The sequence below is a fragment of the Eptesicus fuscus genome, chromosome 16 (assembly GCF_027574615.1).
Source record: "Eptesicus fuscus isolate TK198812 chromosome 16, DD_ASM_mEF_20220401, whole genome shotgun sequence".
NCBI classification, from domain to species: domain Eukaryota; kingdom Metazoa; phylum Chordata; class Mammalia; order Chiroptera; family Vespertilionidae; genus Eptesicus; species Eptesicus fuscus.
The window spans coordinates 36,791,484-36,817,365 of NC_072488.1; the positions used below are offsets into that span (position 1 = coordinate 36,791,484).

At 39.9% G+C, this 25,882-nt stretch overlaps 1 protein-coding gene across 4 annotated transcripts in view; it reads right to left on the reverse strand.

Annotated features, from left to right (window-relative positions):
- WDPCP (WD repeat containing planar cell polarity effector) overlaps window positions 1-25,882 on the reverse strand; it is a 261,553-nt gene that overhangs the window by 128,192 nt on the left and 107,479 nt on the right. For all 4 annotated transcript variants that reach the window (XM_028154524.2, XM_054727870.1, XM_054727868.1 and 1 more), the window contains exon 10: window positions 10,660-11,269. In XM_028154524.2, coding sequence (XP_028010325.2) covers window positions 10,660-11,269 — 610 coding nt within the window. The remainder of the gene's footprint in view (window positions 1-10,659; window positions 11,270-25,882) is intronic.

The window sequence follows — 25,882 nt, forward strand, 5'->3', positions numbered from 1 at the left end:
TTTTTTGTTGTTTTGTTGGTTTCTTTTGCTGTGCAGAAGCTTTTTATTTTGAGGTAGTCCCATTTGTTTATTTTCCATTGCCCTAGGAGCTGTATCAGTGAAGATATTGCTTTAGCATATGTCTGAGATTTTGCTGCCTGTGGATTCCTCCCATATTTTTATGGTTTCCCATCTTACACTTAAGTCCTTTATCCATTTTGAATTTATTTTTGTGTATGGTGTTAAGTTGGTGGTCTAGTTTCATTTTCTTGCATGTATCTGTCCTATTTTCCCAACACCATTTATTAAAGAGACTGGCTGTCTTGACTCCATTGTATGCTCTTGCCTCCTTTTTCAAATATTGAGCATAGTGGTTTGGGTCGATTTCTGGGTTCTCCATTCTATTCCATTGGTCTATATGTCTGTTCTTGTGCCAGTACCAGGCAGTTTTGGGAACAGTTACTTTGTTCAGCTGGATATCTGGTCTTGAGATCCCTCCTACTTTGTTCTTCTTTTTCAGAATTGCTGCAGCTATTTGGAGTCTTTTTTTTATTCCAGATGAATATTTGGAGAGTGCATTCAGGGTCTGTGAAATATGCCGTTGGTATTTTAATTAGGAGTGCATTGAATCTATAGATTGCTTTGGGTAGTAACAACAGACCCCACAGAAATACAAAGGATTGTTAAAAAATACTATGAACAATTCTATTCCAACAAACTAGACAACATGGAGGAAATTAACATATTCCTAGAAAAATACAACTTTCCAAAACACAATCAGGAAGAATCTAAAAATCTCAATAGGCCAGTAACTATGGAAGAAATTGAAACAGTCATCAAAAAGCTTCCAGCAAACAAAAGCCCGGGGCCAGACGGCTTCACAGGAGTTTTACCAAACATTCAAAGAAGAACTAAAACCTATCCTCCTCAAACTATTCCAAAAAATTCAAGAGGAAGGAGCACTTCCAAGCTCCTTCTATGAAGCCAGCATCACCCTAATACCAAAACCAGATAAAGACAACACAATGAAAGAGAATTACAGGCCAATATCCCTCATGAACATAGATGCCAAAATCCTCAACAAAATTCTAGCAAATCGGATCCAGTAGTACGTCAGAAAGATCATACACCATGACCAAGTAGGATTTATCCTGGGTATGCAAGATTGGTACAATATCTGCAAATCAATAAACATGAAATATCATGTAAACAAATTAAGAGATAAAAATCACATAGTCATATCAATTGATGCAGAAAAAGCATTTGACAAAATCCAACACCATTTCTTGATAAAAACCCTCAGCAAAATTGGAATAGAAGGATCATACCTCAACATAATAAAAACCTTATATGACAAACCTACAGCCAACATCATACTCAATGGGCAAAAACTATTTCCCCTAAGAACAGGAACGACACAGGGATGCCCACTCTCACCACTCCTGTTCGACATAGTACTGGAAGTGCTAGCCATAGCAATTAGACAAGAAAAAGAAATAAAAGGTATCCAAATTGGAAAAGAAGATGTAAAACTGTCCTTATTTGCAGATGACATGATACTGTACACAGAAAACCCTAAAAACTACTTCAAAAAATTGTTAGACTTAATAAATGAATTCGGCAATGTAGCAGGATACAAAATTAATGCCAAGAAATCTATGGCATTTTTATACACCAACATTGAACTTATAGAAAGAGAGATTAAAAAAACAATTCCATTTACCATCACACCAAAAAAATTAAGATACCTAGGAATAAACTTAACTAAGTAGGTAAAAAAACCTGTACTCAGGAAACTACAGGACACCGAAAAAAGAGATAGAGGAAGACATAAACAGATGGAAGAACATACTGTATTCATGGATTGGTAGAATCAACATCTAGCTAACTTTCTCAATTAGAAAAGAAGAAAGGTCTAAATTCAATAGTTCAAGCTTCCATGTTAAGAGCCTAGGGAATGAGGAATAAATTAGACCTAAAGTAAGCAGGAAGAAATAAAAATAAGAAAGAAAAAATAAACACTAAAGAAAAATCAATGAACTAAAAAACTCGTTCTTTGAACCACTGGAAGGTGCCATAGATTTTCTAGTCTAACTAGGAGTAACTTCTACAAAATAGCCTGACCAGACTGGAAAGAGAAACTGCACTCAGTTGGCTGTTTTGTTTTTTAATATAAAAATTTACTTTATAGCCATGTGTAGACTGAGAAGCTAAACTGAACAAGCAATCAAATTTTGTGTTAAGGAAGTGAAATTTTAGCAGTATTTTTCAGTTTTGAAGTCTAAAACCACCCCAAGGTATAGGAGCCATAGTCTCAACTAACAATGAATTTTTGAAAGAACTGTTACTTGCCATTTGTATCTACTACTGTGTGTATGTGTGTATATGTACATATATGTGCATATATACACACATACTATATGCATATGTAATACAGTATAGCCTGTCTCTGTGTGACACAGGTTGCATATTGGGGCTGGTAAGATGGGGGGGGGGGGATAGTGTGGATAGTTAATGACTACTTGTTTTTTAATTAATGAACACTGAGCCTTTCTATGTGCATAATGGCACAAGAGCTGGATACCCAGGTGTTTGACAAACTGAGATGCTTGCTATTCAGTTGCAGACTGGGGCACCAGCCCAGCATTTGGCATTAAGACTGTCAAGGCTGGCTAGGTTTGAATCCTCACTCTTTCTCTTTCATCCAATGGGGACTTAACAAAAACTTTCAAAGTTTTGGTTTGGGAGTTTATATAGGTTTGTCTTTGGATGTATAAATAGATTGCTAAATATGGTCAGATTTCTCCTCACTGGCTGTTCCTAAATTCTTAGGATACATCCTGGTAGATTAATTACACTTTGTGAATTAATTATCATATGTATAATTGTTGCATTTTGGATGTACCTAATTTGATTGCTTTTTAAAAAATTTCCGCTTAGGGTATCTTTTTGCAGATTAGAAAATGTAATTGTGTGATGATATGAAATGTAAAAAAAAATCAAGCAGCCGAAACCGGTTTGGCTCAGTGGATAGAGCGTCGGCCTGCGCACTCAAGGGTCCCAGGTTCGATTCCGGTCAAGGGCATGTACCTTGGTTGCGGGCACATCCCCAGTAGGGGGTGTGCAAGAGGCAGCTGATCGATGTTTCTCTCTCATCGATGTTTCTAACTCTCTATCCCTCTCTCTTCCTCTCTGTAAAAAATCAATAAAATATATTTTTTAAAAAAATCAAGCAGTAAATACAATAGACTAAATCCCCCTCCCCCCAAAAAAGCTGGTTCTTTGAAACCATAAGTAAAATTGACCAATATCTGCCTAAATTGAGAAGAGAGAAGACAATATTGACAATAATCACTACAGAACTACAAACATTTAAAAAACGTGAATAATCTAACTTTATGCAAATGAATATAACTTAAAGAAATGGGTTCCTTGAAAGACCTAAAATATCAAAGCTCATTCAAGAATAACATGAATGACCCTTTATTATTTGAATTTGAATCCATAGTTTAACAAACCTTTAATACACATCACACACACACACACACACACACACACACACACACACACACACACACTGCATGTCCAGATGCCTTCTCTTTGGAGTTCTCTCAAACATTAAAAGAAGAAACAATATCAACCCTATACAACTCAAAATATAAAAGGAGGGAACACTTCCCAACTAATTTCCTGATGTTAGCATTACATTGACACCAAAAATGACCAAGACATTACAGAAAAAGGAAAAGTACATACCAATATCTCCCATAGATTCAAAATCCTTAACAAAATATTAGTAAATCTACAATACATTAAAAAGATAACGATCATAAACAAGACAGCTTTATCCCACAAACACAAGGTCACCAAAACTTATGAAAACTAATCAATATAGTTCACCATATGACCAAACAAAACATACAATCATTTCAATAGATGTACAAAAAGCACTTGAAAAAATTTAGCATCCACTCAAGATAATACATCTCAGGAGACAAGTAGTGGAAGGCGACTTCTTCAACCTAATGACTTCATAGTTATAGTGAAAGATTAAATGCTTTCCAACAAAGATCGGAAACAAAGTAAGGATGTCCTCTCTTGCCACCTCAATTTAATATTACAGTGGAGGTCCTAGCTAGCATAGTAAGGCATAGAGGTTGGATAAGAAGATGTAAAACTGTTTTCAATTGCAGCTATCATAGTCATTTATGTAAAAAATACTAAGGAATCAACAAAAAAATCACTACTAGGAAATGAATTTAACAGGATTGTAGGATATATGGTCATATTTTAAGTTTTATTTCTATATGATACCAAGGAAACAAAACTGTAATTAAAAATATTATTTATAATAGCATCTAAAAACATGAACAAAATATGTACAAGGTCTTTACACTTAAAATTATAAAACACTGCTGAGAGAAATTTAAGACCTGAATAAATGGAGAGAGATACTGTGTTTTGAGACTCAATATTGTTAAATTGTTCTTCTATCCCAATTGATCTATAGATTGAACATAACCTCAATCAGAATCTATGAGATCTTTCTGCAGAAACTGACAAGTCAGTTTCAAAATTTGTATAGAAATCCAAAGATCAAGAGTAGCCAAAATAATTTTGAAAAAGAAGGACAAAACTCGCCCTAGCAGGTTTGGCTCAGTGGATAGCATGTCGGCCTGTGGACTGAAGGGTCCCAGGTTCGATTCCAGCCAAGGGCATATGCCCAGGTTATGGGCTCGATTCCCAGTAGGGGGTGTGCAGGAGGCAGCCAATCAATGATTCTCATCACTGATGTTTCTCTCTCTCTCTCTCCTTTCCTCTCTGAAATCAATAAAAATATATTTTAAAAAAAGGACAAAATTGGAGGATTAACAGAACCTGATTTCAAGACACTATAAAACTATAATAATTAAGACAGTGTGATACTTAGTTATATAAAGACATACAGATCAGTAGAAAAGTGTTTATTCATAGACACACACACACACACACACACACACACACACACACGGTCAAGGTAATTTAATGAAGGCGAATCTTTCCAACAATTGGTACTGTAACAAGTGAATATTCATATTAGAAAATAATTTCAACCCATACCTCACACCATATGCAGAAAATTTACTTGAAATAGACCATAAACCTAACGGTAAGAACTAAAACCATGAAACTTCTAGAAGAAAATAGGGTTAGACAAAGATTCCTTAGATGGGACATAAAAAACACAAGCCATAAAACAGAAATTTAAGAATTGGATTTCATTTAATGTAAAAACTTCTGCTACCTGAAACATGCAGTTAAGAAAATGAAAAATAAACTACACTGGAAGAAAATATTCACAATACTAGTATCTTACAAAGGACTTGTAAGATTATTAAAAAGTCTTATAGTTCAGTAATAAATAACCCAATTAAATTTGGGAAGAAGATTTGAAGATATCAGAGAAGATATGTGCCAAATAAGCACACAAAAAGATGCTCAACTCCAATACTTCATCAGGGAAATGTATATTGACATCACTACACATCCACTAGAATGGCTAAAACTAAAAAGACCACAAATGCCAAGTGTGACTGAGGATGTGGAGCAACTGGAATTCCAAAATAGTTTCTTCTTAAGTTAAACATACACTTAGCATATGGCCCAACCATTCTATTCCTAGGTTTTTCTCAAGAGAAATTAAAATATATGTCCATACAAAGACTTGCACAGGAAAGTACATGGCATTTTTTAGCAATATTAGCTTAAATAGGAAAACAATCCAAATGTCCATCAACATGTGAAAAGCTACACAAATTGTGATTTATCTATATAATGGAATACTACTCAGTAAAGGAAAATTTACAGTTATATACACCAAACTGAAGATTTCTACAGATTAAACAAGTTCTAAAAGTCATACTGTTTTTTTTTAATTTCTTTATTGATTAAGGTATCACATATTTGTCCTCGACCCCCCATTCCCATCCCACCCCCCTCCCCATACTATTTGTTTTTGAGAGTGACAGCCACACACACATGCACAAACACATACAACATATTGCCTGTGATTTTCAAAGTCCTACAAGAGGGAAGAAGTTAGCATCACTTGAACAGTTAACTTTTCCCAACTTTGTAGGTTCCATGAGAGCAGTGCAGGGGCACTCCAGGCAGATGGAATACTATCAACACCACTGTGGGAAGGAGGGAATGTGAGAGCACATGCTGTGATTGGGGAGTGAAACCAGTGCAGCCCGGCTGGAGAGATGAAGCCTGAGAGGCCCACAAGGGCTTATCAGACCCTGAAGGACGTGAGGCTGGAGAATCCTTGACCCAAAGCTACACTGCTAGATTAATTTGGGGTGAAGGGGATGGGAAGATTCGTAGGCAGAAAATTGTAGACAAATGGCCACTGCTTGATCATGGGAAAACAGGAAACAACTAGATTAAGGTAATGACAGCCAGGCTGAATAGAAGGAGATGTCTTTGGACAGCATTTAGAAGGCAGAATTGATGACATTTGGTCACTAATTTGATATGGCATTAAGGGTGAGAGGATTCCAGAATGACTTCTGACTTGACACTCCATCTGAATAACTGTACCACCCACCAACATGGAGAATACAGGAGAAGTAAGTTTGGGGAGAAAGATGATGACTTCGTATCTATACACAATGAGTCTGGAGCACTTGTGTGCATCCAAGGGGAGGTATCCATAAAGACAGGTGGATATGTGGATGTGGAGTCAGATGTGGTCTGGGCTGAACTCAGAGATGAGATATTAAAAATAAACTCTTAACACGTTAAGCGCCATATCAGTCACCGGTGACTGACACTGTACTTTCCGTCCAGAAGACAAAACAGGCTGGGCACTTAACGTGTTAATCTGTATAAAATGGGAGGAGAGCGAAAAAAATAGAACCTAAGAGAGCCTCAACATTTTCATAAGTAGACAGATGAAGGCCATAAAAAATGATGAAAAATTGCCTCTGGGATCATAGAAGGCAAGTATGATAAGAGTTTAATGATGGTGGAAGTAGTCATCAACCATCAAATGCTGAGAAATATCATCAAGTAAATAAAACAAATATATGTATCAATGAGGGCGTCACTGGTGACCTGACCAAGCACAGCTCCAGGAGAATACGAAGGACAGGAGCCAGGATTTGGTGCTGTGAGCAGTGAATAGGAAGTGAAGCAGCAGAGAAAGTCAGTGTTCACTAATATTTCAATGAGCTGACAATGAGAGGGAGGTGAACATTTATTTGATTAACAGAGGAGAAACAATTTTAAGGAAGAGATGTGTTTGTTTCATGGTATGGTTTAGCCTATATCTGCTGATGTAGCCAGATTTGTGGGGACCTGGGGAGGGTCACAAAGTAAAGATGTCAAAGGGAAAGTTGTGGGATCCAGAGTGGAAGTAGTGGTGGAACTAGTCTAGGAGAGGAAGGACTCCTGTTCCATTGAATTGAGAGGGTAAGATTTATAGATAAGTAAATGTAGATAAGTGGTTGGTTAGTTGGGTAGGTGGGTGGCAAGGAGCAGATAAGCTTAATGAAGAGCCAATTAAAATGTGAAATTCTCTGTGAGTCTAAAGAGAGCAGTGAAGGTTGGAAAGGGCACTGATAAGAATGGAAAAGCTTTAATATATCTCAGTAGTATAATTAGGGACCCTTTATAAAAAAATTAATCCTAGTCTGTATATGTGGAAATGTGGGATCGTGACTGACTGTCAGGTAAAGAAATTCTAATTACACATTGCCTTGTACAAAATAGTACACTTCTTGGCTTCTCTATGGAAGATGACACGTCTAGCTCCCTCCTGAAAAAGACTTGTTCTTTGAATTCTTCTAGTAACAACCGTGATGGCCTTTAAATCCCCAATGATTTGATTGATGATTATAAGGATTTAGAATGGAAGCTTTAGCCTTGGAACAGTTTTCTTTCAACACTAACTTACCTATTCTAAGTGTCAAACTCCAAAAGTCTTAGCATGCTGGCACCGGGCAGGGCCACGTTTACATATGACAGCATTCTATTTTAAACTATCATCTATCTCAGCTTCTTAACTTGTAAGCTACACCTTTCATGTCAAATTTTCCAAAGGCTTGCATAACAAGCATATGAAAAAAACCTCATAAATGCTCCCCAGTAGGGAAACTGCACATGTAAATACCTGTTTATATATGCAGTAACTTGAATTATACATGAAAATTCCACATGGATGCCCAGAATCAGCACTGTGTTAATTCAAGAAGTATATTAAAATTTTTGGATGTATTTAGTAGCAGAGCCTAAGAAAAATCTGTCATATAAACAGAGTTTTCTTTTAAAAAATCTGCTAGTTAGAATCTACTGTTTCAAGGAATCTACTCTTCCTAGGGACAAAGTAATCGGTAATAAAACATTAATCTTATAACACATTTTTTAAATCCTGGGAAGCTCCATAATTAGATCCTTTAAAGAGCCTGTCAGACTGTAAATTTTCCCCATTCTATAAAATGTAACAGTCATATTGAAAATAAAATATAAATGATAAATGTCAGTTGCAGAAGTTATCTATCACCTTTTCATTCGAATGCTTGACTTCTATTGGATAACTCTCTTCCAAGAGCCCTTCTTGGGAAAAAGAGGTGACAGCCAACTCATTGCCTAATTGATTTAGGAACAGTGCCCAGGGAGACAGTCCAATTAAGTTTACAAGCTGGCAATTAGCAGGGAGCCCTCTAAATCCCTACACTGAGAGCCTGTTTACTTTAGTAAGAAGGCAAATGTGCTAGAGATAGGAAGAGAAAGCTGTGCTTTTTGCAAAGCTGGTGTTAGTAGGCCCACAAGGGGGGGCTGAAGAAGAGCTAGGTATGTGTGGGCAGACAGCCTTCTGTTTGACAGGTAAGTGGGTAATTTATAGTGTGTGAGTGTGTGTGTATGTATGTGTGTGTGTGTGTGTGTGTGTGTGTGTGTGTGTGTGTTTTAACAGGCATGCAAAACATCTAACATCTAATGAGTGTTGTATATGGAGACATACAACTGTTAAAAATGCAGTGGGGCAAAGTCGAACTGGATTATCTCATAATAAGTGAAATTCCAAACATTTTTTTTCTTGGACAATATTAACATTATGAATAGATCTAGTTGCATTATTATTATGCGAGAGAAGAAAAACATTGCCCTCACATTATATCCATATCTTTCAGGTTAATCAGGTCATTTTCACTAGATTTATTTCATGTGTTCAACTTCAGAGGCAAATAGATCCATACAAAAACAAAGTAAACTGAGAGCTACTTAATAAACATTATTATAATGTCTTTAAAAACTTAATTTTATACCACAGAGCCAAATCCTGTCAGGGGGTTTAAAATGTATTCACTTTTTAAAGTTTTCAAGTAGCAATAATGTGCATTAATTAAAGTCTATTTTTTCAAACCTAAGCAAAGGTCTCTCAAGAATTTTAAATTATACAAAACTACCTAAAGAATATCAGATATTTCAGGCGAGAGCTGGTAATGGAAAACCACAAAAGGCAAATATATTGCAACTAGAGGCCCGGTGCACGACATTCATGTACTGTGGAGGTGGGGGGGGCCGGGGCCCTTCAGCCCAGCCTGCACTCTTTTGCAGGATGCCCTTTTGTTGGGAGCCCTTGAAGGATGTCCGACTGACATCCTTAGCACTGCCACAGAGTGGGCCACTGTGCTGGCCAGCCGTCAGCCTGGCTTGTGGCTGAGCGGTGCTCCCCTGTGAGAGTGTACTGATCACCAGGGGGAAGCTCCTGCATCGAGCATCTGACCCCTGGTGGTCAGTGCGTGTCATAGCAACCAGTTGTTCCGCCATTCAGTCAATTTGCATATTACCCTTTTATTAGATAGGAGGATAATAAAATTTTGTTTTAACGTTTCCTGATTGAAATGGGCTATATGAATATACACATTTCATAATATTGATAAATCCTTTTGAATTTTTTAGCTAAAGGGTAACAAAAAGTTACACAAATATCTTTACCAAAAGCTAAACATTTGCTTTCCTTTCTTTCAAAACACTTATTTTACACAATTCCAATCTGGTAAGCAATGGATACCTATAATCTAAAATAATTTTTAAAAATAAAGTATTACAGTCCTACAAAGAACTTTTTAATGGACATATAAGTGCTTTTAAAATATTCGCCAGGTAGCTCAGTTGGTTAGAGCATTGTCATGATACACCAATGTTGCAGGTTCAGTCCCGGGTCAGGGCACATACAAGAAACAACCTATGAATGCATCAATAAGTGGAACCACAAATTAATGTCAATGTCTCTCTCTCTTCCTCTCTCTCCAAAATCAATCAATAAAAATTTTAAAATGCTAACCAAAGTAATCACATACCTATTTCTTAAATATATATATATTTTTTTTGGTGGACAGTTTATTTTGGAAAGTGTCAAATGTGAAATTTCAGGCTTTTTATTCATCACAATGAATACTTAGTGTAATTTCCAAATTCTTCAATATCATTACCTAATGATATTAAAGAATGTTTTCTGACATTTAGAAAGTCATCCACAAAGCGTTAAGGAAAGTATAAGAAATGTATGAAAGGCAAGCATATTTATGGGATGGCAAATAGAAAATACATTCCAAGAATAGTTTTATTGTCTTAATTATAATCTCACCATCGTAAACACTTTAATTGACTTACTCACCAACTTCTTTGACTTACCCAGTTTAAACAAAAGAACACCCAAAGGTCCTTTGTTGAACCTGAGGAAGAGGAGATCATAGATGTCCCCACTTTCGGGCTTTTGAGAAACAACCTGTGGAGCTGCCCACTGCATTTGAACAAGACTGCTGGGAACACTGAAAAATGTACTGAACTGCAGAGTCTCCCTGGGTGAGCGGTCTTCAGCCAGGAGCTGGATGTTAACAGGGGAGAGAGCCATATCAAAAATTTGCAGCTCTCCTTGGATGCTGCCAACTAGCAGAATGGTGCCACTTGGGTGGCAGCTTATCAATGAAGGCAAAAGTTCAGCCTGGGCTAAGAGAGTCACTCTACGGTGAGTTTCATAAAGAATTACTGAGGAATCTTCACAGCCCAGAATCAGTTTGTCTTCAGTAACATTCCTGCAGCAGCTAATGGCCTTGGATTTTAGTGGTATTCTGGTGACGGAGACACACTGGATTTTGTTCCGAACACATTCATAGATGCAGCTGTCAGCCATAGGCTCTTTGTCTGCACTGACGGAGCGCTCTACCGTTAACACCTGGTAAGGCTGTTTGGTGCCAAAACGAACATCCAGTGGATCCCATTCCGTGCGGACAGAACTCAGAACCTGTAAGAGATGAATCACGTATGTTCACACAGAACTTGGGTTTTCTTCAGCTGCCACACATAGGCCTTATATTAATCTAGCATCCTACTGAAGATAATCAATTATCACCTTAAACATTAGAAATATATAAGTATGTGTCACATAGAACACATATGTAAACATATATATGACACACACTGAGCATAGCTGCAGAAATTAAACACTAAGATTTAACTTGACCACATTGTTTTAGAAAATCTAACTAAAAGACAAATATGTCCCATTGTATATAAAGATAAATAAGGTGGACTTTGAGTAAAATAATACAGTTAGCAGAATATCTAAAACTGCTAAAAGTTTGATTTGGGGATGTTTGGTTTTTACTTTCATTTTTTCTCCTTTTCTTTAATCTTCTATTTTTATTGTTGACAGTACAACTTGAAAGAATTAAGTGCATCTCCTTCCCACACACTATCCTTCCCAATTCTGAAATTACTGTTAAATTATTTACTAGAAATATATTTTAATTAGTAGTACAGAGTAGGTAAATGACAAAAACTTTAGAACCCTAATAAGAGTCTTGTAGAAATAGTTTACTATCAGAAAAGATATGAATGGTTAAGTAGACAAATGACCAACAGGAAAAATAATAACGTAATGTGTTAGTTTTAAAATAAAAAAAATTAAGACCTAGTAAGTAATATGAATTGTCAATATTTGTTAAGTAAAATTTTAAAAGCATCTTTGGTGTAGACCGGAAAGGCTACAAAAAATACCTAGGCAGAGGAATAAAAGCAAAAAACAACAGGCCATTCAGTTTATTCATATGGAAATGTAGGAGACCAAGAACCTGAAGAGTAGCATTAAAGTGTGTTTAAATATACACTAACACTGTCAAAATCTTCAAAATCAGATGCAGAACTATTAAAAAAGCACACCTGTACACATATAATAAAATTTCATAGAACTATACACACACATGCACACACACAAGCACAGAAGTGCATATAAAATCTGGTGAAATCCAACTAAGACCTGTATCAGAATTAATAGTATTATAGAAGGTCGCTTTCCTGAATTTCACAGTGGACTGTGATAATGTATCTAGTATTTACCCCAATACTATCATTGGGGCAAACTGGGGGAAAAGTACAGGAAGGGAATTTGCTTTTAGCAATTTAAGCAATTATTTGAGCAGTTTCTCAAGAGTAAATGATTTCAAAATGAAAAGGTTTCTTGGTTTGTCTGTTTTAAAGTGTATACGTAAGGCTGGCTTTTGGAAGCAAAGCGGGGGAGGGGGGGTTGATGGGAGTTGATGTGAATTTTCCTTTTTTAAAAAATATCTTTTTATTGATTTCAGAGAGGAAGGGAGAGGGAGAGATAGAAACACCAATGATGAGAGAAAGTCATCAATTGGTTGCCTCCTGCACAGTAGCTACTGGGGATTGAGCCTGTAACCCAGGCATGTGCCCTGACCAGGAATGAAAGGCAACCTCCCAGTTCATAAGTCAATGATCAACCACTGACCCACACTGTCCGGGCTTTCTTTTCTTCCCTCCCTTTCTTTCTTCCTCCCTCTCTCCTTCTCTTTTCTTTCCCTTCCCCCTCCCACTCCCTTCCACTCCCTTCTCCTCTCCTTTCTTTCTTTCATGTGAGTTTTTCTTTTAAAAATCCATCCTAAACATCATCACCAAATGAATCTTCTAAATGTTTTTGCTCTTACTCCCCCATTCAAACTCTGCATTGGTTACCCACCCACTAATGAATTAAAATGTTATTCCTCTTCCTAGAATGCAAAAGCCTGCAGGACCTATATCTAAACTCATTCCCTTCCTCACACTCTGTCCTTGTTTTGTTTTTCTTGTGTGTGTGTGTGTGTGTGTGTGTGTGTGTGTGTGTGTGTGTGTGTGTGTTTTCTAATAAGTATAAGTATTTGGGTATGAGATACGTGTCAGGCACTGGTCCTGGGTCCTGGGGATGCAGCAGTAAGTCCTCACCTCAGAGAATACACACTCCAATGGCTGAAAACAGGCAACGATTCACAAGCAAACATCCATAGGATGTTAGTAAACCGATATACCCACTTCCTAAGTACTATGAAGAAGAATAAAGCAAAGTAAGCAGAATGAGGAGCAGCAGGAATGGGGAAGGGAGTTTACATAGAGAAGTCAGGACAGGCCTTTCTGATAAAGGTGATCTGAAAGAAGTGAAGGTAAGCCATGCAGCCATTTGGAAGAAGAGAGCCCTGGGCAGAAAGGAAACCAACACCTTGAGGTGGAGCTCTTAGCCTGATAAGGAACCACAGAAGACTGACCCGGCTAGAGAAGAGGGAGCAAGGAGGAAAGTGGTGAAATTTGGGGAGGGAAACATATGCCATAGCAGCTTGTAGGCTACTCTGTGGCTTTTTCTCTAAATGAGATGAGAAGTCATAAGCAGAGGAGGGACAGGATCTGACTTGCAAATTCTAGTGTTAACTCCCACAGTTTCCCCTCCTTACTCTACTCTGAGTTCAAACTAAAACATGCCCTGCATTTCCTCAGCTCTGTAACTTGTGAAATTAATTAAACAAGGAGGCCCTAAGACTGATATGGCTCCAATGCCATGCTGGCCTACATAAGCAAACCAAAATCTAAGCTTGTAAATGCCTCAAAGTTAAAAACCAAACCTTGAAGGACAACCAATCAGGCTTTAAGCTATAGCCAGTCAAATAATTTCCTTTCTTTGCTTCTGCATGATCTACACCAATAAAAGAGAAATTTGCAAATTGACTGTACCTCCGCGATACCCACCAGCCAATCAGGAGTGACTATGCAAATTAACCAAAAAAAGATGGAGGGTTAATTTGCATACGCAGGCACGGAGCGGCTGGGGGTGGGGTGGCTGCTTGCGTGCGCGCACGTCGGCACCGAACAGCCTGTGTCCCGGGGACAGGCGTCCTTGGGAGCCAGGCCACTCTGAGCATGTAGGCCTGTGCATAGGCAGGGAGCGGCTGGGGTCCAGGAACAACCCCCTGGCCACTCCGGGCCTACGAGCACAGGCGCGGAGGAACCTGGGGTGGGGCGGGAACATCCCCAGGACCCAGGTGCTCCAAGCCGGTGCACACGCAAATGGCCGGGGGTGGGGCAGGAACAACCCCTGCAGCAAGCAAGCAGACAGCACAGCCCTGCTTGACCCTGGCTGTGGCAGCAAGCGGTACCCCGCAGGGCCCCCCCAGAGAGCAGACACCAGGGCCCTGCTTGCCCCTGCAGTGGCGAGCCAGAGAGCAGACAGCAGGGCCCTGCTTGCCCCTGGCCCCGGTGGCTAAGGGCAAGCAGGCCCCTACAGAGAGCAGACACCAGGGCCTGCAGTGGCGTCAAGCAAGCTGGTCCACAGAGAGCAGAGAACCATGGGGAGCAGGCCTAAGCTGTCAGTAGGACATCCCCTGAGGGCTCCCAGATTGGAGAGGGTGCAGGTCAGGCTGAGGGACCCACCCCCATGCACGAATTTCATGCACCAGGCCCCTAGTTCTCTATATAAATCTTTCCCCTGACTCCTGTCTGTGGAGTGCTTCTAGCCACTTTGAGTTTGGCGATGTCTGATTAGAATATAGTTTTGCTCAAATAGCACTTAAAATTTTTACTATGCTTTGTTCTATTAAAAACTTTACTTGTGTCCTTTGCCTGAAATTCACACTCTTCACCCAGTGCCTCAGTTTTTCCTTCCAAATACACTCACCCTGTTAGAACAAAACCAGAGGTTATTCCAGTTTCTGGATTCCTTCCAGCTAGGCGGCATCCTTCCCTCCTTGGATCTCACCTCCATACTCCCTTCCCCACTCCAGCTTGGCCAATGACTCTCTGGTGACATTTGGCTTTTGATTTACTTTTTATTTAATTTCTTTATTGATTAAGGTATTACATATATGTCCTTATCTCCCCATTGCCTCCCCAACCACCGCTCATGCCCTTACCCTCCTGTTGTCTGTGTCCATTGGTTAGGCTTATATGCATGCATACAAGTCCTTTGATTGATCTCTCCCCCTTACCCCCACCTTCCCCTACCTTCCCTCTGAGGTTTGACGGTCTGAACGATGCTTCTCTGTCTCTGGATCTCTTTTTGTTCATCAGTTTATGTTGTTCATTATATTCCACAAATGAGTGAGATCATGTGATATTTATCTTTCTCTGACTGGCTTATTTTGCTTAGCATAATGGTCTCCAGTTCCATCCATGGTGTTACAAATGGTAAGAATTCCTTCTTTTTTACCGCAGCATAGTATCCCATTGTGTAGATGTACCACAGTTTTTTAATCCACTCATATGCTGATGGGCACTTAGGCTGTTTCCTAACCTTAGCTATGGTGAATTGTGCCGCTATGAACATAGGGGTGCATATATCCTTTCTGATTGGTGTTTCTAGTTTCTTGGGATATATTCCTTGAAGTGGGATCACTGGGTCAAATGGGAGTTCCATTTTTAGTTTTTTGAGGAAACTCCATACTGTTTTCCACAGTGGCTGCACCAGTCTGCATTCCCACCAGCAGTGCACGAGGGTTCCTTTTTCTCCGCATCCTCACCAGCACTTGTCATTTGTTGATTTGTTGATGATAGCCATTCTGACAGGTGTGAGATGGTACTGCATTGTCATTTTGATTTGCATCTCTCGGATAAATAGTGACTTTGAGCATGTTTTCATATGTCTCTTGGCCTTCTTTCTGTCTTCTTTCTAAAAGTATCTATTTGGGTCTGTTGCCCATTTTTTGATTGGGTTGCTTATCTTCCTTTTGTTAAGTTATATGAGTTCCCTGTAAATGTTGGAGATTAAACCCTTATCGGTGATAACATTGGCAAATATGTTCTCCCATACAGTGGGCTTTCTTGTTTTGTTGATGTTTCTTTTGCTGTGCAAAAGCTTTTTATTTTGAGGTAGTCCCATTTGTTAATTTTCTCTTTAGTTTCCATTGCCCTAGGAGCAGTATTGGTGAAGAAATTGCTTTGGCATATGTTTGAGATTTTGCTGCCTGTGGATTCCTCTAGTATTTTTATGGCTTCCTGTCTTACGTTTAAGTCCTTTATCCATTTTGAGTTTATTTTTGTGTATGGTGTTAAGTTGGTGGTCTGGTTTCATTTTTTTGCATGTATCTGTCCTATTTTCCCAACACCATTCACTGAAGAGATTGTCTTGACTCCACTGTATGTTCATGCCTCCTTTGTCAAATATTAATTGGGCATAGTGGTTTGGGTCGATTTCTTGGTTCTCTGTTCTCTTCCATTGGTCTATATGTCTGTTCTTGTGCCAGTACCAGGCTGTTTTGAGAATAGTGGCTTTGTAATACAGCTTGATATCTGGTATTGAGATCCCACCTACTTTGTTCTTCTTCCTCAGGATTGCTGAAGCTATTCGGGGTCTTTTTTTATTCCAGATGAATATCTGGAGAGTTCATTCTAGGTCTGTGAAATATGCCATTGGTATTTTAATGGGGAGTGCATTGAATCTATAGATTACTTTGGGTAGTATGGACATTTTAATGATGTTGATCCTACCAATCCATGAACATGGTATGTTCTTCCATCTGTTTATGTCTTCCTCTATCTCTTTTTTCAGTGTCCTATAGTTTTCCACATATAGGTCTTTTATCTCCTTAGTTAAGTTTATTCCTAGATATCTTAATTTTTTTGGTGCAATGGTAAATGGGATTGCTTTTTTAGTCATTCTTTCTGTAAGTTCACTATTGATGTATAGAAATGCCATAGATTTCTTGGCGTTAATTTCTCTGCTTACAAGGCCGAATTCATTTATTAAGTCTAATAATTTTATGATGGAGTCTTTAGGGTTTTCTATGTAAAGTATCATGTCATCTGAGAATAAGGACAGTTTTACTTCTTTTCCCATTTGGATGCCTTTTATTTCTTCTTCTTGTCTATTTGCAATGGCTAATACTTCAAGTACTATGTCGAACAGGAGTGGTGAGAGTGGGCATCCTGTCTTGTTCATGTTCTTAGGGGAAATGGTTTTAGTTTTTGCCCATTGAGTATGCTGTTGGCTGTGGGTTTGTCATATATGGCTTTTATTATGTTGAGGTATGATCCTTCTATTCCCACCTTGCTGAGCGTTTTTTATCAAGGGTGTTGGATTTTGTCAAATGCTTTTTCTGCATCAATTGATATGACTATATGATTTTTATCTCTCAATTTGTTTATATGATGTATCACGTTTATTGATTTGCAGATATTGTACCATCCTTGCATCCCCGAGATAAATCCTACTTAGTCATGGTGTATGATCTTTCTGATGTACAGCTGGATCCGATTTGCTAGAATTTTGTTGAGGATTTTGGCATCTATGTTCATGAGGGATATTGGCCTGTAATTCTTTCATTGTGTTGTCTTTATCTGGTTTTGGTATTAGGATGATGCTGGCTTCATAGAAGGAGCTTGGAAGTGTTCCTTCCTCTTGAATTTTTTGGAATAGTTTGAGGAGGATAGGTTTTAGTTCTTCCTTGAATGTTTGGTAAAACTCCCCTGTGAAGCCATCTGGCCCCAAGCTTTTGTTTGCTGGAAGCTTTTTGATGACTGCTTCAATTTCTTCCATAGTTATTGGCCTACTAAGATTTTTTAGATTCTTCCTGGTTGCGTTGTAGAAGGTTGTATTTTTCTAGGAATATGTTAATTTCCTTCATGTTGTCTAGTTTGTTGGAATAGAGTTGTTCATAGTATTTTTTAACAATCCTTTGTATTTCGGTGGGTTCTGTTGTTATTTCACCTCTTTCATTTCTGATTTTGTTTATTTAGGTCCTCTCTTTTTGCCTCTTGGTGAGCCGGCTTCATCCATCTTGTTTATCCTTTCAAAGAACCAGCTCTAGGTTTCATTGATCTTTTGGGGGTTTTTTTTTTTTTTGGTCTCTATGTCATTTATTTCTGCTCTGATCTTTATTATTTCCTTCCTTCTGCTCACTCTGGGCTTTTCTAGTTGCTCTACTTCTAATTCTTTAACCTTTTGCACTTGGATGTCGAGTGTGACTCTACACGGTTAGCATTGGTAGCAGCTCGATGAAAAAAGCAAGCGAGTGCAAAGGGTTAAGTTGTAGAGTTAGATGATTTACTAACACTTCTTCGTGGTTTTTTTTTGTGTGTGTTTTTTTCTTGAGGTAGGACTGTAGAGCTATAAACTTCCCTCTCAGGGCTGCTTTCATTGTGTCCCATAGATTTTGGATTGTTGTGTTTTAATTGTCATTAGTTTCCAGGATGCTTTTAATTTTTTCTTTGTTCTCTTTGGTAATCCAATCATTGTTTAATAGCATGCTATTCAGCTTCTAAGTGTTTGAATTTTTTGGATTGTTTTTATTGTAGTTTATTTCTAATACTAGAGGCCCGGTGCACAAAATTCATGCATGGGTGCCGTCCCTAGGCCTGGACGGCGATCAAAGCATGAGCATCTGACGTGGAAGGGCAGGTCCCAGCTGACCTCTGGGCCCTGGGCAGCACCTGGACCCCCGGCCCCACGTGTCCCCCTCCGTCTGAGTCATGACGCCTGAGTCCCCATGCGGAGATGTGGTAAGTGCAGCCAGATGCCATGGGCTGGGGTGCAGCATGGGCCTCTGCGCCATTTAGCAGTGCCACACAGAAGCCAGGTGGGCAGCATGCTCTCTCCCTGCTGGCCTCGGCAGACCGGCTCCTGCATGAACCCATGGTGAGCCCGTCCGGCCCCTGTGGTCCCAGCAGTTGTGACCCTGCTCAACTGGAAGTCCACTGGGGCCAGCAGCACCACCACTACTGCCCTCTGCCAGTGCCTTGTTGCCAACACCCGCCATGTTCTGCCCCGCCCCCTGGTGGTCAGCGCACGTCATAGCGAGTGGTCGAACTCCCGGGTGAACTGGTCGAGGGGACAATATGCATATTGGGCTTTTATTATATAGGATTATATAGGATTATGTCATTGTGGTCTGAGAAGATGCTTGATATGATTTCAATCTTCCTGAATTTGGGGAGACTTTGCTTGTGACCCAATATGTGCTCTATTTTTTAAAATGTCCCATGTGCACTTGAGAAGAACGTATATTCTGTGGCTTTGGGGTGAAATGTTCTGAAGATGTCAATTAAGTCCATCTGATCTAGTGAGTCATTTAGGATTGCTGCTTCTTTGCCGATTTTTTGTCTAGAGAATTTATCCAGTGATGTCAGTGGTGTATTCAAGTCCCCTACTATGATTGTATTGTTGTTGATCTCTCCCTTGATATCTTCCAGTTTTTGTTTTTTTTTATGTATTTGGGTACTCTTGCCTTGGGTGCATATATGTTTATCAGGGTTATATCCTCTTGTTGTATTGATCCCTTTAGTATTATGAAGTGGCCTTCCTTATCTCTTGTTATGGCATTCACACTGAGGTCTATATTTTTCAGATATAAGTATTGCTACCCCAGCTTTTTTTTCCTTTCCATTTGCCCAAAAGATATTTTTCTATCCCTTTACTTTCAGTCTGTGTGAGTCCCTTGTTCTGAGGTGGGTCTCTTGTAGACAGCATATATATGGGTCACGTTTTTTTATCCATTCAGCCACTCGATGTCTTTTGATTGGAGCATTTAGTCCATTTATATTTAAAGTTATTATTGATAGGTACTTATTTGTAGCCATTTTTATTTTTTGTGCCTGTGTTTCTTCTTACCTTTTTATTTCTTCTTTTTACACCAATCCCTTTAGTATTTCTTGCATTGCTAGCTTGGTAGTAATAAACTCCCTTAGCCTTTTTTTGTCTGTGAAGCTCCTTCTTTCCCCTTCAATTTTGAATGATAACCTCGCTGGATAGAGTATTCTTGGATTCAGTCCCTTACTTTGCATCACTTTGTAAATTTCTTTTCATTCTTTTCTGGCCTGATGTGTTTCTGTTGAGAAATCATTTAATAATCTAATGGGAAAATTCTGTCTCTCTCTGGAAGCCTTTAAGATTCTCTCTTTGTCTTGAACGTTTGCCGTCATAATTATGATGTATCTTGGTGTGGGTCTTTTCGGGTTCATCTTGTTTGGGACTCTGTGCTTGTGTGACTGTTTTCTTCCCCACATCAGGGAAGTTTTCTGACATTATTTCTTCAAATAGGTTTTCTAACCCTTGTTCCTCTTCCTGTTGTTCTGGCACCCCTATTATTCGTATGTTGCTTCGTTTCATGTTGTCCCATAGCTCCCTTCAGGTCTCCTCCTGTCTTTTAATTTTTTTTCTCCAATTGCAGTTCAGTTTGGGTGTGTTTTGCTTCCCTGTCTTCTAATTCACTAATTCAATCCTCCACTTTTCCTAGTCTACTGTTGAAACTTTCCATGGTGTTTTTTATTGCAGCTATATCACTCTTCATTTCTTCTTGGTTCTTAGATAAATTGTTGATTTTTTTTCATCCATCTGGTTTATGAACTGTATGACCCTTCTTCTGAATTCTTTTTCTGACATATTGCATGCCTGTTTCACTTAGCTGCCTTTCTGGCGATTCCTTCTTTTCTTTCCTTTGGGGGCTTCGTTGTCTACCCGTTTTTGATCTCACGGACAGATCTAGATGTCAAATCATGCAGGGGCTGCTCCTTGGGTAGCAGTGGCTCCTCAGGCTGTGGTTGCTCCTTGGGTGGTCATGGCAGCAGCTGCTCCTAAGTTGGCGGCGGCTCCTCTGGTAGGTGCTGTTCCCAGCAGTGGTGGCTCCTGTGGCTGGTGAGGGGGAGGTGCTCTCACAGCTGTTGCTCCTCGGACGGGGGCAGGGTGCTCGAGTGGCTGCTGCTCCTTGGACGGGGGCGGGCTGCTCACGTGGCTGCTGCTCCTTGGATGAGGGCTGGCTGTGCGTGGCTGCTGCTCCTTAGACTGGGCGGGCTGCTCGTGAGGTTGCTGCTCCTTGGACAGGGGCAGATTGCTCGCACGGCAGCTCCTCCTACTGGGGTGGGCTGCTCGCACGGCTGCTGCTCCTTGGACGGGAGTGACCTGCACCTGTGCCTGTTGCTCCTCGGATAGGGGTGGGCCGCTCACTCGGCTGCTGTTCGTCGGACGGGTGTGGGCTGCGTGTGGCTGCTGCTCCTTGGACCAGTGTGGGCTGCACAGGGCTGCCGCTCCTCGGACGTGGGCAGTCTTCTTGAGTGGCTGCTGCTCCTTAGACCAGGTCGGGCTGCTCGCAGAGCTGCTGCTCCTCAAATGGGGGCAGGTTGCTTGCGCAGCTGCTGCTCCTCGGATGGGGGCGGGCTGCGCAGGGCTGCCGCTCCTCAGTTGTGGGCGGGCTGCTCGTGCAGCTGCTGCTCCTCAGACAGGGGTGGGCTGCTTGCATGGTTGCTGCTCCTCGGATGGGGGAGCGGGCCGCTCACACAGCTGCTGTTCCTTGGACAGGGGCAGGCCACATGAGGCTCCTGCTCTTCGGCTTGGGGCGGGCTTCTCGCGGGGCTGCTGCTCCTTGGACAGGAGTGGGCTGCTCACATATCTGTTGCTCATGTGGTCGCAGTGCCCTGGGCTAAAGTGTTGGGCCGGTCAGAGGGGATCGTGCTTCAGAACTCACAGGAGCCTGCACCCGGGGTTGCTGGAAACTCGGTGACCGTGGGACCATAGCCAAGGTAGCAGGACCCTGGCAGGGGTGGCTGTAGAGTCCCAGGTGTTATCTGAGGGCACCCTCGGTGGAGGTGAGGCTGGGTTCCCAGTTACAGCAGCTCTGACTTTGCTTCTAGCTTTACTGATACCCCAGCTACACTTCTTCTACGACTGGAATGGGACTTGGGAAACCCAGAGATGTAATTCCATACAAATAAAAGTCACTCCTCTTCCCATGAGAGTCTCAGAACATTATTTTTCTCAAAATAGCATAAGGACCCCACCTCCATCATCCAGTGATGAAGAGGACACCCCGATTTCTCTGATAACATTGGCATAGAACAATTTAGGCTCAAGGTCCATGGGGAAGGACCCAGGTTTCCTCATTTCCAGACATTTGTGAGACACTCTCCACTAGGTTCTGTAATGAGGGCTCACAACCCTCAAAACCCTGGGATTTTCCTGTGTTGAGAGTAATAAAGATGCATTTTATTATGTTATTAAGGTAACTTTTAGAAAGCATCTAAGGATGGGGTGGGATGCAATGGAGCCAACCTTGTGATTACAGGGTTGGAACTTTAAGTCCTACGCCCTGACATCCAGGGAGGGAGATGGACTGGAGAATGGATCAATAGCCAATCAATCATGCCTATGTAATGAAGCCTCCATAAAAATCCAAAAGTACCTGTAGAGGACATGAAAGCTCCAGGCCCTTTCCCTATTCCTTGCCCTATGCATCTCTTCCATCTCACTGATCTTGAGTTATATCCTTTTATAGTCAACTGGTGATTCTCGTAAGTAAAATGTTTCTCTGAGTTCTGTGAGCTGCTTTAGCAAATAATGGAATCCAAGGAGAGGGTCTTGGGAACCTCTCATTTATAACCAGTTGGTCATTAGTATAGATAACAGCTGGACTTATGACTGATGGTTGAAGTGCAAGGAGGAGGTCATGGGAACTGCCAATCAGTAGCAGGTGGGTCTGCAAACAGGTAACAACTCGGGCTTGCTCAATGACACTAATCATTGGAGAAATGCAAATTAAAATCACAATGAGATCTCACTTCATAACTGTCAAAATGGCTATCAGCAATTAATCAACAAACAACAAATGTTGGTGAGGATGTGGAAAAAAGGGAACCCTCAAGCACTGTTGGTGAGAATGTAGACTGGTTTCAGCCACTATGGAAAATAGTATGGAGGTTGCTAAAAAAAATTAAAAATGGCCTTATGACCCAGTGATATATATCCAGAGAAACCCCAAATACTAATTAGAAAAAAATTATACACCCCTCTGTTCACTGCAGCATTATTTGCAATAGCCCAGATATGGAAGCAACTCAAGTTCTCATCAATAGACAAGTGAATAAAAAAAGCTGTGAGATATAGGGGTGTGTGTGTGTGTGTGTGTGTGTGTGTGTGTGTGTGTGTGTAGTATCACTCGGCCATAAAAAAGAAAAAATCTTAACATCTGTGATAGCATGGATGGACCTAGAGGATATTATGCTAAATGGGCGGGGCTGCATACGCAGCGGGGCGCACGTGGGTGGGTGGGGACTTGACGCATGTGCAGCGTGGAGGCGGGTCCTGGCAGCTCTGCACGGCACCGAGGCAGGACCCCCGGCTCTGGCCTACCTCTTTGGGGCAATCCATCGAGGATCCCTGGATGGGTAGGCGGGGCCTACCTCTTTGAGGAGATCGATCGCGGGGCTCCCGCACTGTGAAAGGGCACAGGCCACGCTGGGGAATCCCCCCCCACCCCTAGTGCATGAATTTCGTGCACCGGGTCTCTAGTAATATTATAATAACTGTATATGGTGCTAGGTGGGTACTTAAAATATTGAAGGGACCACTTTATAAAGTCTAACCACTACGCTCTACACCTGAAATCAATACAAATAATACTGAATATAAACTGTAATTGAAAAAGAAAAATTTTAAAAAGAAACTAGACCTTTTTGAAGAAATGTCTATTTTCAGGTCTGGGGCAGGAAATGTACAAAATGAGCATGGAACATTATCATACCAGATAACAGGGAAACTATCACTAAAGTCATGAAAAAAAAGAGGAGCTACTTTGAAGAGGTTTCCACTGGCCAAAGATAAGACAATCTGAGCTTCTAAAAAGATAACACTTACAATTTATGAAAAACTATTAAGTCAACTATGTTAAAATCCATGAATTCATAATGGTATTTAAAAAGACACTTAATTGGTTCCCTTCAGGGAATGATAGGGAACCAATTCATTATCTTGAAAACTAGTAAAGAAAATAAACACTTATCCTGATTATATGAATTCAACCAATGGGGAAACAAATAGGAGATTAGTGGAACTGTCTTTTCATAAAAGTATCACAATTAGTAAATGAAAAAAAAATTACAATATCACCATTGTGCAACCCTAATGACTTGATGGATCTAGGCATTGAGCATCCACAGATACTAACATCACATAAAAAGAGAGAGCCTGCCATTATGTGCCTTCTGATAAAAGAAAACACCATCCCATAGTCTTGCCAAAACTAACCATTAACTTGCAGAATTTTTAAGACAGAGAAAGAGCCCGGCCAGTATGGCTTAGTGGTTGAACGTCAACCCAGGACCCAAGAGATTACCAGTTTGATTCTCGGTCAAGGCACATGCCAAGGTTGCTGGCTCAATTCCTAATAGGGGGTGTGGAGGAGGCAACCCATCGGCGATGTTTTTCTCGCATCAATGTTTCTATTTCTCTATTCCTATCCCTTCCTCTCTCTTTCTCTCTAAAAATCAATAAAAACATTTTTTTAAGTAGAGCAATCACTAAAAAACACACAGAGAGAATCATGTTGAACCACACCGTGAGCATGTAAGCAATAAAATGCAGAGGTAGCACACTGCAGTTTCGACAGGTAAATTTTAAGGGAAAGAAAGGATTGGAGGGAGAATTTGTAGATTACAAGAGATTTAAGAGATACATTAAAGTGACACATTGGTTTTAAGTAGATAATATTAAACTACATTTTGGGGGATGCATATTTAGGTAATAAAAACTATTAGGTTTTACCAGAAAGTGATTATAAGTCATGATAGAAGTTACTTTTGGGGACTGGGAATAAGTTGAAATCACAACGAAGTATGTCATGGTATTTCTGGGTGCCTGACAAAGTTCTATTTCTTGACCGAAGTGTGGATACAGGAGTGCTTCTTTTGTATTAGTTTATTAAAATATACATTTATTTTGTGTGGTTGTCTTTATGTGTTTTATAATAAAGAAATTTTAAAAAATCATCCCTAAAACAGAAAATGTTTGTTATTCAGTTGAAAGCTAATGCAGTTCTTTGGAAAAGATGCTTAAGTACTTTGGTTTTTCAGTTGGATGCATTTATAATGCTTTCTGATTGCTTCTTTTATCAAATCATACTGTATTAAAAGTTAGTCACATTTTTACTTTCCCATCAGACGTTCTGCTAAATCACTGCAAAAACAATTTTTTAACTTTTATGGGGAAAAAGTTATCTTTGTAAGATTATATTTCCCTGGTCCTTAAAACAGGTTTTTAGTTTTAATAGCTCTGCTTATGTGTTTTTTATTACTTTCTGATAAACAAATTCAGGTGACCTGTTTTGAGTTATCTTGAAATTAATACCATACTCAGAAAGCATTACCAAATCCACATGGCTAAAAAGTTAAAATGTCTGCTCAAATATAAAGGGAAGGGAAGAATAAATTGTGCTGTCATCTCATTTTAACAGGGAATGTATTAAATAGTTCTAAGGTAATCGCAGAAACTTTCCAAAAAGAAGTATAAAGAATATGTAAAATTCAAATAAAAACACTACCATGTTACACATGATAATCCACACATACACTATTAAAACCTATTGTAAAATTAATTTACTGATAAAATTTTTCTTTTTCTGAACACTATTTATTGTATATTTTTCAAAAGAAAGTTGTTTTCCTAGACTACATACATAACTCTGCTTTGTAGTTCTAATTAAGATATGTACTGTTGTTTCAAGCTCTGTAGTGTGAAATTAGACAAGCAGTTTTCTAACATCCATAAAATAAATAAATAAATGTTCCTGCTCTGACAAACAGATAATTCAGTCACAGAGAGCTTAGTTCTGTTTCCTTT